Here is a 19,882-nt window from a genome sequence, read left to right on the forward strand (position 1 = left end):
CCCACACAAGCAGGCCCAACAGAAATGCCTCCCGCAGCCTCTGCTCTGAGCCGCTGAACATGAAGAGGGAAGAACACCCTCCCAGGAGAAAGAAAGGAGGTGCCACCCTCCTGGCCACCCCAGGTGCTCACGGTGCCCAGTCTATCCTAGCCCTAAAGTATCTCCCAATGATCTCTCTGGGCTTCTCACTCCCTCTACGTTGGTGTGCTTACAAGAAACCCTGAGGCCATTTGATCCACAATAAGGTTTCATTGGCCAGCAACCCCTCCACCAATCCAGAGATTTTTAACCAGCAGCAGGGCTCAGGGACAACAGTGCCCACTTCGGAAGTGAAGTCCAGAAGGGCCCACCAGCCCTCAGCAAACTTGGCCTCTGCTGCCTCCCCGACAGGATTCCACCTCAACCCCAAGTCCCCCCCCTCCCCCCAACCCCACCCCCGTGACCCGAAGGCGCAGGAGTCTGCCTTCCCCTGAGCAGTCAGCTCTGAAGCTGCACGCTCCGCCAGGGAGGGTCCCACTCCCTCACCCGGAAAGGTGGGAACTGCCAAGGAGGGGCAGTCGGCCCAGAGGAGGAGATTCCTCTCTGAAGCACGACTTGATCGTTTACTGCTCATTGGAAGGGCTGTTCACAACTTTAAAAAAATAGCAGGACATCATCCTAACCCTTTGCCAGGGACTCATTTCTGTCAACATTCGGGCAGTGATCAGTCACTCCCGCGCCGTGAGCACAGCTAGCCGCCAGGCACGGGCGCAGCGCAGTGGTCCAAGCAGAGGCACTGATCTGGCCCCAGGCAGAGATTAGTAAGCCCATTTCACAGACGGGGAACTGAGGCCTAGCAAGTTCCACAAGGTCACACAAAACTTGGAAACTGCAGCCAGGATTCAGCCAAGTCCTGCAGGCTCCAGACACCAAGCACAGAGGCCGCGCTCACGAGGGGAAGTCCAGGCGGCCCCGCGAGCACAAGGTGCCGGCACCCTCTCCAGCCCACCCCGTTCTCGGGGACCCCGCCCCGATCCCCGAGTTCCCGCGCTGCCCTGGCAGCGACCAGACGTGCAACCTAGAGGGGCAGACGGGGCATCTATGCGGGCCTCGCTGGCGACGGGAGCCGCCCGCTGCGGCCCCAGAGCTGCCGGCCGGCCGGGTCTCCGCCAGAGGCCAGGCCGAGCCAGTCCCGACGGCGCGCTGCTCCCGCCTCCCAGCCTCGCGCCCCCTTCTCGGCTTCTGGGGCGAGCTCGGCAGGCGGATTTGGGTGGTCGTGGGGTCCGGCCCCCGGCCCGCACGCACCTCCTGTCCCAGGGTCCGCGGCGCCCGCGCGCTCCCCGCACTTCCGGTTCCCAGCAGCCAGCGCAGAAGCACAGGCGCGCCCCCTGCAGGCAGCTCGCGGTGTCTGCGCCCCGGCGGATGCGTGAAGCCGACCCCGCTGTCCTGGGTCCTGACAGTCCCCCCTTGACCAAACTCCAATCGGGCTCCGCTGAACTCTTCTCCACTAGGCCCTGACTTTCGGGCTTCTGTGTTCATCTCCACATTGTCCAGTTTTAGCAAGAAACCTGCTAAGTTGGTTTAGCCAGAGGCCGCTACCCTCAATATTTGATCACCCTAAAAGCTGATGAGGTTCCTGATCTTCCACTACCAGCCCCCCAGGTGATGTCTGATCACCCAGATTGCCTTGGGCAAGAATCCTGTTAGGTCAGTTTAGGTCGGTTTAGCCAGAATCCACCTTTACCTCCTCCTAGTAATTTTCCATCCACTGACCCCCAACCTGCTCCTTGGCTATAAATTCCCACTTTTCTCTATGGCATTGGGAGTTGAGCCCAATCTCTTCCCCCACTTCAAAACCCCACTGTAGTAGCCCCCCTTTGAATAGTTTGCCTTACTGTTCCTTAACAAGTGTTGCAAATTTTTTTGTTTAACAGAATGTTTTAACAGTCCCCAAATGTGGCTCCATTTGAGTTTTGCTGGTTGGTCTTTGTTAAAGTGTGGATTCCCAAGCCCCCTGAATCAGACATTAGGGGGAGGGAGGGAAATGTGGTTTACCACAAATCAGCTAATCTATATATATAAAAGGCTAAGTGTCTGTCCAACTGGTAGCGATGATGTGCACTGACCACCAGGGGGCAGATGCTCAACACAGGAGCTGCCATGACACGCACTGGCCATTTCAAAATAAACAGCACCATGGAGCTGGCGCCGATAAACCAACACTCAGCTTCCACCAAGTGGGACACCCCACTGTGACACCCCACCAAATTGCAGCCAACATTGCCAAGACCCCATGGTGCAAAATGTGGCCCTCAGCCCAGCCCAGAGATGATCACCATGGATGCCAGATAATGATGTCACATAGCAACGCCTGGCTTCCTCTCCCTAGCGACTAGCCTCCTTGGAGTTTCTTCAGCCCAGGAACACGACTTGCTTTATAGCCAGGTGCAAACATTTTACAGTTTAACCAAATGTTTGTGATGCATTTTCCCATGCCTCATCTCATTTGATCCTCTCAGAAGTCCTGGAGTGGTAGATAGGAAACTCGGTAGAATCTTATTTTTTTCATTAGCAAGATGTGAATAGCGATATTAAAATATTTCTTCTAATTAATTTCCTTTAATGTGCGTGAATCCATGCACCAGGACACTAGTAGTAGTAGAATAATACTCTCCATATACTAGAGATGCACAATAGGGGAGCTTGATCCAAAGTTTGGAGACCAGACTCTGGAGCTAGGAGAGCTCCCCTCCACCTGTGATGTTTCTCCAACGCACTTTCACCTCTCTCCTGAATATTCATTTCAATCCCAGGGAAGTAGGCTGGGAACATTTAAATCAATCAAGGCTTAAGGAGATAAATCAGGTCACAAGAACCACCTGTGGAGCATTGGTTAAACCTGGGCTCTGCCTCCCGCCTCTGGAGAGCATCCCACAGGGGCAGGGACTGCTTTTCCAGTTTCCATGAAGGTGGGAGAGCCACTGACCTCTCCCCTCTTCTGCTCTCACAAGCTGTGAGCAAGGACAAACCCAACTCTAATTGGTGGAGAAGATGCCTTGTTTTGTTTTGCTATTAGTAGAGCTACTCCTTCCATATTTATCTCCTTAAAACCTCTTCCCACAGCCAGCTGAAAAACGAGGTCCGAGGAGCAGGAAACCTGTGTGTCTGCACAAAAAGCTTCCTGTTTGAAAGGTGAGAAGCCCAAGTAGGGAGACACCTGAGCTGGGGGATTTGGATGCATTGGAGTCAATTCCTGCAGTGTTTTGAATGCCTCACTCAGGGAGCCTAAGACCTGGCAGCAGGAGCGGGCAGGTCCCAGAACACGGAGGAAAATGCACCTGGAGGCTCTCACCAGAGTCAGGCCCCACACCTGCGTCAGGCATGCAGCCTCAGGGGCCGAGGCTGGACTAGCTTGATGGTTCTTTCTAGCTGCCTTCGCCCAAAATAATGGAAGAGTCTCGCTGGGGTCTTGGGTAGATGCTGAGCAGGTATTGTGAAGGGAAGGTAAGTCTACCTTTGAATCCTGGAGGGGAGTGGGTGGGACAAGGAGCACCACCAGGATGAGACAATCAGGCTAATAAGCACTCAGGATGGAGTGAAGTCGGGGAGAAACAGGCCAGGAGGGGGCAGGGTTGCCCGCAGCACATAATACTGCATTTACAAATTTCTACAGGTTAGAGGTTAGCGGTGTTGGAGTTCTGTTGTTAGGAAAGGTTGTGGTTTGGTTCTGTGTGGTGGAACCCTCTGCCATCCCTCCTGGTGGGGCCTTGGCCACATCTGGCGGTGAGCCAAGCTCAAAGCAAAGAGAGAGGCAGGTGTCCAACCCACAGAAAGGAAATGAGAGAAGAGACAACTTTTAAGTGTCCCTTGTTTCTCCAAAATCCTTAAAAATGTTTCAGCAAGCTGTGAAGTCCGTATTGAGAAGGGAGAATGGGTAAGACAGAGAAAAACGTTTGAAGAAAAGTTAAACAATGCACTCTCACTCAAATGAAACTTGACTTTTTAAATAACCTAAAGCAAGCATGTCAAACTCAAAGGCTAACATAGAGCAAATAAATGAGGCATGCAGCCCGTGGGCCTCGAGTTTGGCATGCTTGACCTAAAGAATCACTGGGGGAGATAAATAAGGTTGCTGTTTCAATGCAGAAAATGAAAAAAATTATACATGAAAAAATTTTGGTTTTCTTCATTTGAAGGAAGGATTACCAGGATAGAAATCGGTAAAAATGTGTAACTACTTATTACCAAGTCTCTGGTGTTTTCTCAGAATTGAGCCACATACCTCCCTCCTTTCCCCCAAACTCCCAGCACAATGAAGCCAAGGCTTTCATACCAATTTACTCATGGTTTTCCAAAAGCAGGAAACTGGGAGTACCCCGACTCCAGACCAGCACCCCATGACTGGGCTGGAGCCCAAAGAGGCTCTACAGTGACCACTCCTAGCAGCTTGGCAACAAGGCTGCCTGTCAAGAAATCCCACCACGAGGCTGATCAGCTGACCGTGCCTCCCTGCCTCAGATAGAAATGGAAGGGGGAGAAGGGAGCCCTTCTCTCGTTCTTCCTCACCCTGTGAGAACACTGGCCTATTCAAGGTCCCACCCCAGCCAGGAAGCAGAAGGCAGGACACAGGCAGGGCTGTGGACACAGTGCGGATGAACTTGGCCAACTTGATTCAGTCATTTTGCCAGTCGCCAACAGAGGGCGCTGGCGGCTGGCTCCGGTCAACCTCAAAGATGTGAAACTGAATGAGAGGACCCATGACAGGTGCTGGGAAACGGCCGCCACCAGGTGGAGGGCAGCCAGGCTCTGCCATCGTCCATAGAAGCTTCTGTAACAGAAGCGCCAACGCTCAGGGAGACAGGAATGCTGTGGTTCCTTGTCTGTGGCCCAGAGAAATAGGAACAGCACAAACCTTAGCTAGTGGAACGGAAGAGAGGACATCCTCCTACAGCAAAGCAACAAGCAAACATCGCCCAGGCTCAGCCCCACCGCCGGTGAGGCAGAGCTGGGGTGGGAGGCCTGTCGCGGGGCAAAGGTGAAGGGAGGTGCCCTGCTGCACTCACACTCCCGAAACGGACACCAGGTAACCACAAGGGCATTCTTTTTTTAAAAAAAGAAGAAACTGAGCAAATGTATACAAAATACTGTCAATCTCTCCTGGGCCAACAGGGCAGCCATCACAATGCTTCACCTGCAGTGTTCTGAATGCCTGAGCTTTCTCCCGCCGTCTGGGTGCTTCTGGCACCGCCCAGCAAGCCGGTCTCCGGGGCACACGCGCCACTCCTCCGGGTGGCTCCTGTTCCAGTCACCAGGCTGCACAGCATCCGAGCCCCCAAACAGCCTTTCCCTGAAGATTCCCCGCCCTGGCAGGGAGCCGGAAATGGAGCGTCCCGTCTTCCTGTTTCCTGTCTCCCCATCCCCGGGGATAACACGGCTTCCGTGGAAGTTCTTCGGGCAGGTGCACTCAGGCTTTATGGGCCAGGAGGGTGGTCAGCTTGATCTTGCCATCCATGGAGGCAGTGAGGCAGGTCCCGCAGTCCATCGCCGTGCTCCAGTCCACGGTGACCACGGGGGCTCGGTGGCCACCCAGGCTCAAGCAGCTCTGCAGAACCTTCTCGTCCCCGCCCAGCTGTAAGAGGACAGGAGAGGAGGAGGTGTGAGCGGACGCCTTTCACAAATACATCCATGTTCTCCACCAACCACCTCAAGCCTGGGGCTGCCACCCCAACCTCAGGATGTGCCAGGTACGCACAATCACCCTTCCAGAAAGCCTGTTTAATTTCTTAGACAAGAAAATACCTTCATTGTTCTGACTAGAGCTTTTCCTTCATCTTACGTGCAAAACAAGTCCCTGAAACGCTCTAACAGGCAGGGAATTTTCTCTGCCGCCTCTAACTTGCTGGGGGCCAGTGCCCCTGCACCGCCGGACCCCTCTCTCCCAGCATCATCCCTGCTCCCAGACATTATATCATGTATCTGCTTCTTTGTTCCAGGTCTGCTCCCCCAGGGATCCCAGCTGCAGGAGTGTGGGTCTTGGTCAGCTCCTGCAGTGCCCGGATAGAGCAGGCACCAGCAGCCCCTCATAATGTACAAGCACGGCTCCCCTCTGCCCCACAGTACCCGCCAGGACTCGTGCAGGTGTGAGGAGTTAGAAGGTAGTAAGAAAAGGTAAACCAGGACCAGCTGAATAATGATCAATGCAGCCACAGATACCACCTGTGAGCAAGAAGTATACGACCGTCATGGAGAAAACATGTTTTTTGTTTGTTTGGTTTTTTTATTTCAGAGAGGAAGGGAGAGGAAGAGAGATAAAAACATCAACGATGAGAGAGAATCATTGATTGGCTGCCTCCTGCACGCCCCTACTGGGGATCTAGCCCACAACCTGGGCATGTGCCCTTGACCAGAATCGAATCTGGAATCCTTCAGTCCACAGGCTGACACCTAATCACTGAGCCAAACCCGCAAGGGCGAGGAAACATCTTTAAAGTCATGAATTGCTTACAGATTGTGAAAATGGGATCTGAAGTTCATTATATTCCTTAAGTAATGAGACCCCATTGGCATTTTAAAAATTATACAAAGGAAAATCTTTTAACTCATTAATTGGTTATAGAGCAAATCTGACTGCAAAGCATATACACTGATCAGGACAAATGACAAAGGCACATGATTAAAAATAAAATACATATACATACACATAGCATACATACAACAAATAAAAATCATACAGAGAGCAGAGAATGGCTTACCTGAAACTCAATTTTTAAATAATAAAATTAGGCTTGTAAACAGAAGGCTTTACAGTATTTCCCAATAGCAAGTATCAGAAATTATGGCGCTGAGGGCCACGGCCACCCAACGCATCACAATTTGGAAAAGAGGAGCCAAGCTAACCCTTCCTCTCACCCACCAAGGCCTGCATCCCCGTCCTCCCAACTCCTCCTCCTCCTCCACGGCCTCAGATCCACAGACTGCCCCCAGGATCTTCACTGAGGACCCAGCTCCCCGGCCCTCTCAGAACCCTAACACTGCACTGCCCCCGCTGGGGCTCTAAAGTGGGTGTGAGGGCGAGGGGAGCAGGACCAGACCTTCTGTCCTGTGTGCAGGGCGGGCCTCAGCCAGTGGCCCCCCACAGCTACTGTCCAAATCACGTGCTGTCTGCTGACATGTGAGCCCTGGCAACGAGAGCATGGAGAGCCCCCAGCAGAGGACATTCCACCTTGGGGCCCTTCACACCTACAGAGTGAGCACCACCATCAGGCCAAGGTTAACACGGAGGCTTTGAACGGAATTCACCTGGTACCAGAAACATGCGCTTAGGCTACGACACCAACCCTCACCCCTTCTCTATTTGTTTATAATACCAGCAAAACAGAGGCCATTTGTAACTTCATGCAATTATACAGAAAGAGGTACATGAACCAGAGAAGCTCGGACATGAAAATTAAAGAGATAAACTGACGACAAAACAAAGTGGACAACTTACCTCATGGTTTGACAAATCCCAGCCCAGGTCTGTCCTGAGCCATGGGTTGTCATGTCCTTGACCCATGGAACTTCCAATACAACAATAAATCTATGCCTGGTTAAAGTAACTAAAACAGACCATGTAAGCACTTACCTGTTTGGGGTGTGTTGCTCCAAACCAAGACACTTCCCAACCCTTCTCCCATTTCTTACTGTTTTTATAAAAGGTACTAGAGGCCTGGTGCACGAATTCATGCACATTGAAAGGAAATTAGAAGAAATATTTTAGAGGCTGGAGAGGGACTGTGGGAGGTTGGCAGGCCTGGGAGGGACCCCGGGAGGGCTCCAGGACGTGTCCAGCCCATCTCGCCCAGTCCTGATCAGCCAGAGCCCAGCAGCAAGCTAACCTACCAGTCGAAGCATCTGCCCCCTGGCGGTCAGTGTGCATCATAGTGACTGTTCAAATGGTCGACCAAACGGTTGACCAATTGATCAGACACTTAGCATATTAGGCTTTTATATATAGAGATTATTATAGAAAAGGAAGGCAGCCAGAGAAGGGGCAGGGTCTCATCAAAGCACAGCGGATGGGCCAGCAGAGGAGGATGGTGTCGCCTCTGCCCACGCTCTGCTGACTCAGCCCTGCAGCAAGGGGGCTTCGGACTGGCCACACGGGCAGGGGCGGGGAAGAGGCCCACACTCAGCCCTCCAGGAGGAGCTCCCTCCCCCCCACCACACCCCAGGTACCTTGTAGATGACGCCCCCAGTGGCAGAACATGTCAGCATGTAATTTCCCTCGGAGTCAAAAGCGAAGAGCCGACCCCGGGGAACCTGAACCTGCTTGTAGCCGCTGTAACCGGACAGCACGAAGGGGCCCGTGGCGTCCGCGGGGAGCCCGAACTCGGACACCTTCAGGCCACTCTTGTGGATGTTCCACTGGATGAACTGCAACCACAAAGCACAGCAGAGTCTCTCAGCAGCGGGACAGCCTAAGAGGAGGGGGATGGCCCAGAGCAGAGGCCATGGGTCCGCAGGCCACCAGGAGAAGTAGTGGGATGACACCCCCACCCCCCCAGTCCCATCTCTTCCCAGCACAATTTAAGCTTTTTTTTTTTTAGGGCAGAAATTCTAGAAAAAGGGTCAGCAACGTCACATCAAAGTCCAGACTTTCTCTCTGGCCTGAGCCTAGGAGGAATGTTTCAAGTGACTGTCACTATTGTTGTTAGGGTCAGAACCCAACTAGACCGTTCTGACTTAGGAATTCCCAAAGTGGAGAGGACAAATTCCAAATGTACTTCCAGCATCTCAGCAGTGCAATGACCAGAACACCACAGTGCAGTTGTGAATTTAGCTTCGTGTAGTGCAGCATTTATAATTCTTTAGCCTGCCCCAGGGGCGGACTACCTGCGTGTGACCACCTCTTAATTGAAAATCCCACCCAAAAAACTAGGAAGCCAGGCTTGACTTTAAAAGCCCCCTTCCCGCAGTTTTCAAATGAAGAAATCATTTTGTAATTACTGTTTTCCAACGGGTAATACAGGTTGACAGGATAAAATCCAAAAGGTACAGGAGGGCACAGATGAAAAGCATGTATGCTTATCCCACCCCAGCTCCCTTTCCAAGGGTCTTCACATATCTTTCCAGAGAGAATCCACAAAGGGCACTTGTTTTTACTTTTTTCCCGCCTCCCTTTTTACATTAATTACTTGATTCTGTTCACTGCTTCTAGGAAGCTGCTCTGACCCCCGGCAAACTCTACCCATCCATGCTCACGGGGCACATCCAGCCCCAAATCCGGACCCCACTGCTCCATGTACAGTGGGATGAATCACTTGCTACAATCAGGAGGAAGGATAGGGGTCCCCCCTTTCATAAGAATGGCAGCTCCCACTGCTCATTTAAGCCTCACAAAGATCCAGTGAGACTGGTTACTATTATTATCCCTATTCTACAGATGACAATACTGAGGCAGGGAGAGGTCCAAGGTCACAGCGAGTAAAAGGTGTGGTCAGAATTTAAACCCAGCCCACCATGCTATTCTGGTGCTCTCTTGACTCCCAGATGCCTAAGCCAGGGAAGGGAGGTTCCTGCACCCGCCTACCTTCCCGTCCTCGCCAATGCTGTACACGGTGTTCTCGTCGTAGCTGAACTCCACGGAGCACACCTCCCCGCAGTGGGCCTTCCAGCTCATGGCACACTCATGCTGCTGCATGTCTAAGGCAGAGACAGAGACGATGCTAAGATTCCTGCCCAGGCTCCCAGGAGGCACTGGCCCACAGCAGGAGGCACCTCCCACCCTCTGCCCAATGGGTGGGAGCTGCTCTGGGACAGAGGGCGTCACCGAGCTGAGCCCTGCTGAGGAAGGGTTGCTGGCTGCTTCAGTTTGCTAATTCTCTCCTCCGCTGCATCTAATCTTCTAGTTATAGAGGCCTCTGTAACTTTGCACCAGGGGGTCTGGTGAGGACACAGTCCCTGTTCCATCCCAGGCCATCTGACTCTGGGCCTCCTTGGACAGGCTGGCATGGGGATCTTTAAGCAGCTGCCGATGGCTCTGATGTACACTGTTCTAACGCTTAACAGGGACAGGAAACTGGCCACACTGAGAGGACAGGACGGCATTACTCCTGCGGGTCCTCCTGGGTCTCACTCAGGCCATGAGGACTCAGACAGAACACCTCAAGACGGAAGGACTGCTGAGCCCCACCCCGCCCTCCTGCGTCCATGACACTGACCATGTGCAAGGTGACTACAGAGGCTCTGAAGACAACAGATGCTGACCAAAGCTAAGTTCTGTTACGAGCATGCTGAATTGGGGTTTTGCTTTTGGTCCAGCTGGCAAAAATCCAACTCTCTTCCCAGGACATTTAAGGAGAGACCCAGGGCTGCCACAAGCATGACTGCTTACCAAATAGCCGGATGACGCCGTCCGCCGCCCCTGTGACCAGCAAGTTCCCGTTGTGATTGAAGGCTGTGCAGTTGATAGCAATGGGCCCTGGATCCAGGGAGAACTGGAGCTGGAGAAAACAAACTAAATTTTAAAATGTAAGAAAATAATAAACCAAAATTCAAGACAAATTCTCTCTGAAAGGGGACAGGAGACCGAGATTAGGGCGAGGCACATGAGAGCATAAAAAGTACTGATATTCCATCTTTAAGCTGCGATGGTGTATAGGGCCAGACCAAATGACTTCGAGAGCCTTACATGGCCGCAGGCCAGACGGTCCCGCCCCTGGTGTAGGGTCAGGGGAAGGACGGGCTCAGAAAGGCGCCCCGTTTCTAAGTGAGACACATGTGCCTAGATAAGGAAGCTAGAGGAGGAACAGACAGGGCAGGGCCTCGTGTTCAAGAATGCATGTGTGGCCCTGACACCTGTGAGACCTCCACATGGGAATATATACTTCTTCACAGACGCTGCAGTAAGTCACAAACTGAACACCTGGAACACAGCCACCTATGACAGGGACCCTTCAAGGGTCCAGTAACATCAGGAAACTGTTCAACATAAAGGCCACACCACTTTTGAGCACTAAAACTAACTTTAATAAGAAGCATCACTGCCCTTTAAACAGGAGAATTTACGCATCATTTACTCTCTCTAGGGCCATGTTGCGGGGGGCGTGTGGGGAGAAGGGGAGGGGACGCAGAGCACAGAGGATTTTTCGGGCAGTGAAAATACCCCGTATGATGGTGGATGCATGTCATTACCAATTTGTCCAAACCCACAGAATGTAGCAGACTAACACCGAACCCTGCAGTAAAGGTGGACTCTGGGTGATGACGGGTCAATGTGGGCTCAGAGAGTGTAACAAGTGCACTGCTGTGGTGGGGATGCAGATAATGAGGGCAGGGGGTATATGGGAAATCTGTGCCTTTCTCTCAATTTTGCCATGAACCTTAAACTGCTCAAAAGTAAAGTCTTTAAAATATAAAACGAAGCCACAAGGGCCCTCTAGGAGGCTGTGTGACTTGTGAACTTGTGGCACAATTCTGTGGCACAATGACTTCAGCTGGCAATCTACCCACTGGAGCATTACCCCTTTCAACACTTACACTTTGATGTTTCCTCACAAATCAAAGTTTGAGGAGACCAAAGCAAAGGGAGGGAGAGACTCGGAAGGGAGTGTGGCCAGCCCGAGGCCCGTGGGGCAGGCCCGCACCTGCTGCTTCATGGTTTTCGTGTCCCACAGCAGCAGCTTGCCGGGAACCTGGTTGGTGCCCTTGCTGCCCATGTCTAGTGCCGAGAAGTCCACCTGGGAAGCGAGGCTCGGAGCTGCGGCCGAACAGACGAAAGAAGCCCCATTGGGGCTGCACGCGAGAGACAGGATTCTGCAACACACGTGGGGCGGGGTCAGCACTCCGTGGCCACCGGAGGGGTGAGATGGAGAAAAGGCTGCAGAGCACAGCAAGGGGAGCGGCCTCCAGCTCACCTGGGCATGTCGTCGTCGATGCTGATTTCACAGAGATTCTTCTTGGCTTCCGTGTCATAAAGGCGCACTGTCCCCACACCACTGCCCAGCAAGAGCTGGAATGAGAAGGGGCGGGAGGTGTGAAGAATAGTAGGAGGTCAGGCAGGTCAGGGAGGACCACTGGAGTGGTGGTGGGGGTCCAGGCCCTCTCCTGTGAGGTCTGGGCAGGCTGCAGGGGCGGGGCCGCCTCCACTTACCCAGGTAATTTAGGTGATATCTGGCTAAAATGGACGTCATTTAAAAATTAAATAAAGAGCCTGGCTGGTGTGGCTCAGTGGTTGAGCATCGATCTATGAACCAGGAGGTCATAGTTTGATTCCCAGTCAGGGCACATGCCCGGGTTTTGGGCTCAATCCCCAGTAGGGGGTTTGCAGGAAGCAGCCAATCAATGATTCTTTCTCATCATTAATGTTTCTATCTCTCTCCCACTCCTTCCTCTCTGAAATGAATCCTATCTAATAAAAGGGTAATATGCAAATTAACCATCACATAAAGATGGCGGCGCCCAGTCCTCTCAGCCCCACCGCCGGTGTCCCCCCAGTCCCGGTGGGGGGGAGGGTGGCCGCTGAGAGCGGGCAGCGTGAGCAGCCTGGCAGAATGCTTGCTTCGTCGCCATGGCGATGAGGCAAGCCTTCCGCACCTGCCGTGGATGGGCCTCTGGGCCACGGAGAGCCTCTGGGCAGCGGGCACGGAGCAGCCAGGCCCCGCAGAGAGCTACTGGTGCACAGATTTGTGCGCAGGGCTACTAGTAAAAATATATTTAAAATACATAAATTAAAATTAAATAAAGACATCAGAGCTGATCTCGAACAGAAGAAAAACCACAAACGGAATCTGAGGATGGGAAAGATGTATCACCCCAGACATACCCGGAAAGGTTCTGGCTGATTAATTGAGACCCTCTGTTCTTTCCTCCTTTTCTTTCCATTTTAAATCCCAGCTTTAAATCTCCATGGGTGCTGGCCCTGGCTGATCATGGGGCCTGGACCCCCTTTGCTTGTCTGGGGACAGCTCTGGCTCTGAGCCAGTAAAGGCCTCCAGAAAAAATAGAAGAAGCTATCCTTGCCTTCAGGAACCTGTAATTTATTTGCTGAAAAGCTTCAAAGATAATGAGCACCACCAGAAGAAAGCACCAGAAGCAGGTCTGAGGGTATCCCCAGGAATACCACCTATATTACGACCTTAGCATTCACTTGGCAAATTATCACTGGGTATGCCCTGACACCTCTGTACCATAACCAAAATGCCTGCAGTTGTCAAAATTATTTAAAAAAAAGGTTTGCCCCTCGGATTGCCTGCTACGATCTCCTCAAAATGCAATAAAAGAAAAGAAAAAATTACAAATCAACTTTACCTCCTTAACTACAAAGTCTATCTCAAACATTAAAGTCCAGAAGGAAAAAATAACACTGTACTATTCCTGGAGGCCATCAGACCCGTGGGAACCGCCAAGTAGGGCACCATCCCCCACCAGCTTCAGCTGCTTCCTTTGGGCCTGACACAGGGAGGGGTCTAGCAGCAGGCGGGAGCAGCTGAGAATGTTTGTGTGGGTTGTTAGAATCTGGACAGCTGAAGGACTGATGGGGAAGAACAGGAAGTGAGCCAGTCTCTCCCCAGACAGAGCAGCAGCGAGCCAGACCACCACAGAGAGGGAGGCACCCTGGCCGTCAGATGGGGGAGTGTTCTCCAGGTTGCACTGCAGTCTCATTTCAATTCTCATTCATCCTGTCACCTCCTTGCCCACCCCAAACAGGAGCCTATAGGGTCAGTCCTGGTTATGTGGTCCCCATGGGGGGTGGGGTCTGGCTCAGCTGCCCGTGGTGCCTGACCACCGGTGGACAGCCCTGGGGAATTCTTCACAGACTGCAGAGCAAGCAATGAGGCATCTCACTCACCAGCCGATCCCGCTTGGTGGCCCACTCTAAAGACAGCAGTGGTGACTTGGAAATGGAGGACGCTTTGGTCTGCATGATGGGGTTGAAGGACCACACTTTGATGACCCCGTCTACGTCTAAGCTGGCAACCCTCCTCCCCGAGCAATCCACTCTAAGACAAAAGAGAGAGGGGAGCTGTTAACGTCCTTGCCGTAGTCCATCCTCCTCTTCAGCTAGTTCAGATGGTTGCTTTTCTGACATTCAGACTGCTTTAAAAAACAATCCTGAAATGCCTACACTCCAATGATCAGTGGATCGTTTCTAGAAATATTCATTCATTCATTTGTCCAAGCATTTCTTATAAAGCACCATTATGTGCTGAGCCCTGGGGTAAACAGTGGGCATAGAACAGTGGGCAGGATGCACTGGGCCTCAACCTCGGGTGCTCGGTGTCTGGAGATTGAGAGCCTCCTGCACTTGGCTCCGGGGCCCATCAAAGCAAGGGACACACCTACCCTCCGAACATTACATCTGTGAGGGTCCCTTCATGAAAGGTCAAGTTCTTACCATGTGCAAGTAAAAACTTATAAATGGTAAGTACACAGTGGGCAAAAGTAGGCTTACAGTTGGAAAATAATACAATAATCAATAAGTAATAACAGGAGAGTAAACTCTGTGTTTCAAGTGCTCACAAATATAAACCTATTTTTGCCCTGCCTTGTGTTTATCTAAAATTACCAAAATAGCCTGGCAGGTGTGGCTCAATGATTGAGCGTCCACATATGAACCAGGAGGCCATGCACGGTTCGATTCCTGGTCAGGGCACATGCCTGGGTTTCGGGCTCTATCCCCAGTGTGGGACGTGCAAGAGGCAGCTGATCAGTGATTCTCTCTCCCTCGCCCTTCCTCTCTGAAATCAATAAAAAATTTGTTTTAATAAATAAAATTATCAACATAAAGTAAATTAAAATTGAGTGAGCTTGCCCTAACCGGTTTGGCTCAGTGGATAGAGCGTCGGCCTGTGGACTGAAGGGTCCCAGGTTCAATTCCGGTCAAGGGCATGTACCTTGGTTGTGGGCACATCCCCAGTAGGGAGTGTGTAGGAGGCAGCTGAATCAGTGTTTCTCTCTCATCAATGTTTCTAACTATCCCTCTCCCTCTCCCTTCCTCTCTGTAAAAAAAAAAAAAAATCAATAAAATATATTTAAAAAAAATTGAGTGAGCTTTAGGGAGTTCAAATAAAAGGCAACTGTTCCTAAAACTCGGAGTCTCATGGTTAGAAAGTTCAGAGAGGCTGACGAGGGCTACAGCAGCTCTGAGCGGGACACCCCACACCCAGATGGCAGCTGCCCAGCCTCCTCTGACTCTCTGAGGGTGACAACGGTCCTTCAGGAATCCCACTTTCCATACCTCCTGCCGGCTACACCTTCATACACAGCTTCCCAGGGAGACCAGTCCCACCAGGCTAGCGCTTTCCCTCGCTGGGCCTCGCCTCCACCTGAACCCACCTGCAGTGCATGATGGAGGAGTGATGCTCCCCATACTCCTCCTGCCCTAGCACAATGAACGGCTGTTCGGAGCGGACCCCTCCACCCTCAGGGCCTGCTGAGGCAGCCCGCGTCAGCGTCTCCAGCGCCTCCACGTGGAGCTCTGGGCAGGGCTCTGGTTCGGGGCCACAAGCTTCAGGTTTCTTCTCTGCACACTGTGCCAAGCAAAGTAGGGAAAAGTCAGCTGTGACAGGTCTGCGCTGGGCCTAGCTACTCGCCACATCCGGGGACACGCTGCAGGACACCTGTGGCTGCAGCACACTGCAGGAGGCTCTTAGTGATCGTGGGTCTAGTCTAGAACCATGGTCGGCAAACTGCGGCTCTTTGGCCCCTTGAGTGTGGCTCTTCCACAAAATACCACGGCCTAGAGGAGTCTATTTTGAAGAAGTGGCGTTAGAAGAAGTTTAAGTTTAAAAAATTTGGCTCTCAAAAGAAATTTCAATCGTTGTACTGTTGATATTTGCCTCTGTTGACTAATGAGTTTGCCGACGCCTGGTCTAGAACAAGCATGTCAAACTCAAGGCCCACAGGCCACATGCGGCCCACAACAAATATTTTTGTGGCCCAGCCAATATAACGGTATGTAAGAAACGTTTTAATAAATATTTTGTAACTTAATTTTTACAATATCCTGTTATACATAATTATTAATAACAAACTACAACGTTCGGTAATGACTGATCACTATAATCGTGTTACACTCATTTCCTTTACGTGCATGCAGGCGCACCATTTCTCTCCACTAATACCAGCAGCAAATATTTTAGCAGCCAACTGCCACGTCATTAGTCTTGGACTGACTTGTTTGGTGTGTGCAACAGGAACTATTTCGTTTTCGGAGAAGAAAAATAGGTTTATTTGCGTAACGCTTATTAATTTGTGCAGTTATGCAGGGTCTGATAAGTTAATGTTCAAGAAATAATATTAATTTTTGTTAAAATATTCTATTAATTTATTTTAACGATCACTCATTTATTTCAGCCCTTTGTATTCAGCATGTCTCTATCAAAATAAACCTACGTTTCTATGAAAATTGAAGCTTTTGTTTTTTTGCGGCCCACAGAAACTTAAACCTTGTTTATTCAGCCCGTGTTAGCCTTTGAGTTTGACATGCTTGGTCTAGAACAGTGGTCGGCAAACCGCGGCTCGCGAGCCACATGCAGCTCTTTGGCCCCTTGAGTGTTCTAACGCCACTTCTTCAAAATAGACTCACCCAAGCCAAAAACTGACTTCTGCGCATGGGCTACGAAGTTTCAATCGCACTGTACGTGCGCGACCGCATGTGGTATTTTGTGGAAGAGCCACACTCAAGGGGCCAAAGAGCTGCATGTGGCTCGCGAGCCGCGGTTTGCCGACCACTGGTCTAGAAGAAAGAGCTCTAAAATGCAAGAACAGGGCCCAGTTCGCCCAGGAAAGGCAGGTGCCTGCTCTCCTGCCATCCCCTTCCTAGAGAGCTTGCTCCTCTCGTGGGCTCTGCTGAGGGAAAAAGGGTCAAGGGTGACCCCTCCCTGTCAGGACACACACCACCTTGACAGACCAGGCCTCTGATGCCTTTAAATAGGCAAGTAGTGCCTGGCTGGTGTGGTTCAGTGGTTGAGCGTCAACCATGCACCACGAGGTCGTTGGTTCAATTCCTGGTCAGGGCACATGCCTGGGTTGCAGGCTCAATCCCCAGTAGGGGGCATGCAGGAGGCAGCTGATTGATGTTTCTCTCATCATCAATGTTTTTATGTCTCTCTTCCTTCTCCCTCTCCCTTCCTTTCTCTCTAAAAAGCAATAAAGCATATATATATTTAAAATAGGTAAGTAGTTCCAATTAGGAGATAAATGGTCAACTAGGTGACAGGCAAGGGACTCAGGCAGCAAGTCCCCGGGGCTTCCCGAGTGTTTGACAGAGTGGAGGCAGCTTATGCTGCCAGAAGAGCAGACCTGACCCACATTCAGCAGTGAGGGGCGTCCCAGGACTTGGCGTGGCAAGGGCCTGGGTCGCAGAATGACACTATGTGGCCCTCAGGCAGCAACTCCAGCAGATGGGCCCCTGGCAGTGCAGGAGAAAAGGATCCTGAGATCAAGCAAGTCTAGGGATTCTGGGTTAAAACAAGGGAAACCGGTCTCTGTCCTGCCAAATCTGAGCCTGTGACATGCTAATACTAACGTGCACAATTAACCTAAGGGAAAAACGCAGTATGCAAGGGGTCCCAAGCCAATTTAATCACAGCCCTCATCTTGTGGGAACATTTTCAGTTGGCATTTTGTGGCTTCTGTTTAGAAAAATGCTACAGCAGAAAGAGGGACCACTGCAGAGTCAGGCAAACTATGAACAAAACAACCAAAGTGCAAGCAGTTACCCCAGGTCAGCAAGACCACACTCTACACAACAGCAGAAATCAAGGGAGGTCAGAGTGAGCCCTGCACCACCCTGTCATTTTCCACAGCCCTCCCATGGGCATGCTTGGGACGCTGACGACAAGCCATACCTGCAACGTCAGAGACAGAAGCTCCTTCCTCTCCTTGCCGTGGTCCTGCAGGCGCCGCTGCCGGTGCTGTGACCAGCTGGACTCCCCCGGGGCCAGCCCGCTGAAGAGGCTCTTCCCGTCCCTGGGTCCGCACGCTGGGTCCTTTGCCTTAATGGTCTGAGGGCGAGACACCAGACTGTGAAAGTCTCTTCCTGTCTGTGCCCACGCCAACAGCCCTTGGCCAGGAGCAGGCAGAGGCCAGGGAGTGGCTTCTCTACCCAGCAGCGCCTGGGTAAGGTCCCTCCCTGGCCATGCTAAGCAGATAGTTAAAATGTTACCATCTCATTGGTGGGCCAAGTCAAGAGTGAAACATAGACTGTTTGGACCTCCTCCTTTCTGTTTTCATTCGCGTCATGAGAGGACAGGTGGCCAGCACGCCTCAGCCTGCCTATCCCTATCACCTGGAGGGAGGTATCCATATGTCTCCTTGATCTGATCAGAACAATTACTTTTAGTCAAGGGGGACGAGATCATGTCAGGCCCCATGCTAGGTGTTCTAAACATATATAAGCAACAATATGTGGCAAGGGCCTGGGTCGCAGAATGACACTACTTTTGGGCAATATAAAAAAATTATGCAATATACAATCCCTTCACTGGAGGGGAAAAAGGAACACAAAACCCTTTGGGTCAAGAGTTGACTAAGCCAGAATGTTAACAAATACTCAGGTATTTGGAAATGACTACCAGGTAACCAGAAATTCTTAATAGAAACTATTGGAAACTCAAAGACCTTTGAACAAGAGGAACTGCACAGAAAAGAAACTGGCATCATCTGGCTCCTGTTCATAACATGAGTGATAAAGTCAACCAAGGTTAGAGCAGATAAATTCAATAATCCCACCACACTCCCAGGGAGAGAAGATTCTTAATCAAGAGTCTTTTTTTTTTGTCAGTTTTTTTTTTAATTTAATAAATTGTTGTTCAGATTATTACAATTGTTCCTCTTTTTTCCCCCCATAGCTCCCCTCCACCCGGTTCCCACCACACCCTCTGCCCTCACCTCCCCCGCACTGTCCTCATCCATAGGTGTACGATTTTTGTCCAGTCTCTTCCCGCACCCCCGACCCCTTTCCCCGAGAATTGTCAGTCCACTCCCTTTCTATGCCCCTGATTCCATTATATTCACCAGTTTATTCTGTTAATCAGATTTTTTATTCACTTGATTTTTAGGTTCACTTGTTGATAGACATGTATTTGTTGTTCATAATTTTTATCTTTACCTTTTTCTTTTTCTTCCTCTTCTTAAAGAATACCTTTCAGCATTTCATATAATACTGGTTTGGTGGTGATGAACTCCTTTAGCTTTTTCTTGTCTGTGAAGCTCTTTATCTGAACTTCAATTCTGAATGGTAGCTTTGCTGGGTAGAGTAATCTTGGTTGTAGGTTCTTGCTATTCATCACTTTGAATATTTCTTGCCACTCCCGTCTGGCTTGCATAGTTTCTGTTGAGAAATCAGCTGGCAATCGTATGGGTGCTCCCTTGTAGGTAATTAACTGTTTTTCTCTTGCTGCTTTTAAGATTCTCTCTTTGTCTTTTGCTCTTGGCATTTTAATTATGATGTGTCTTGGTGTGGTCCTCTTTGGATTCCTTTTGTTTGGGGTTCTGTGCGCTTCCTGGACTTGTAAGTCTATTTCTTTCACCAGGTGGGGGAAGTTTTTGGTCATTATTTCTTCAAATAGGTTTTCAGTATCTAGCTCTTTCTCTTCTTCTGGCACCCCCATAATTCAGATGTTGGTACACTAGAGGTTGTCCCAGAGGCTCCTTACACTATCTTCAAGTTTTTGGATTCTTTTTTCTTTTATCTTTTCTGGCTAAATGTTTTTTGTTTCTTTGTATTTCAACTCTTTGACTTGATTCTTGTGGTACTCTAGTCTGCTGTTAGGTCTCTGTATAATATTTTTTATTTCAGTCAGTGTATGTCTAATTTCTAGTTGGTCCTTTTTCATATCCTCGAGGGTCTCGCTATATTTATCAGCCTTTTCTAGGAAGTTCTTGAAAAACCTTATAACCGTGGTTTTGAACTCTA

General features: G+C 50.7%; 1 protein-coding gene across 2 annotated transcripts in view; it reads right to left on the reverse strand.

The window, feature by feature from the left end:
- Positions 1-3,962: 3,962 nt before the first annotated feature.
- Positions 3,963-19,882, reverse strand: part of WDR91 (WD repeat domain 91) — a 33,262-nt gene continuing 17,342 nt past the window's right edge. For both annotated transcript variants that reach the window (XM_080664836.1, XM_080664835.1), the window contains exons 7-15: positions 17,814-17,969; positions 15,298-15,491; positions 13,811-13,961; positions 11,877-11,971; positions 11,607-11,775; positions 10,355-10,463; positions 9,551-9,663; positions 8,197-8,394; positions 3,963-5,608 (exon numbers count right to left, since the gene is read on the reverse strand). In XM_080664836.1, the coding sequence (XP_080520962.1) occupies positions 5,444-5,608; positions 8,197-8,394; positions 9,551-9,663; positions 10,355-10,463; positions 11,607-11,775; positions 11,877-11,971; positions 13,811-13,961; positions 15,298-15,491; positions 17,814-17,969 (1,350 nt within the window). In that variant the 3' untranslated portion in view covers positions 3,963-5,443. The remainder of the gene's footprint in view (positions 5,609-8,196; positions 8,395-9,550; positions 9,664-10,354; positions 10,464-11,606; positions 11,776-11,876; positions 11,972-13,810; positions 13,962-15,297; positions 15,492-17,813; positions 17,970-19,882) is intronic.

This window comes from Plecotus auritus (assembly GCF_963455305.1).
Source record: "Plecotus auritus genome assembly, chromosome: 4".
Taxonomy (NCBI): domain Eukaryota; kingdom Metazoa; phylum Chordata; class Mammalia; order Chiroptera; family Vespertilionidae; genus Plecotus; species Plecotus auritus.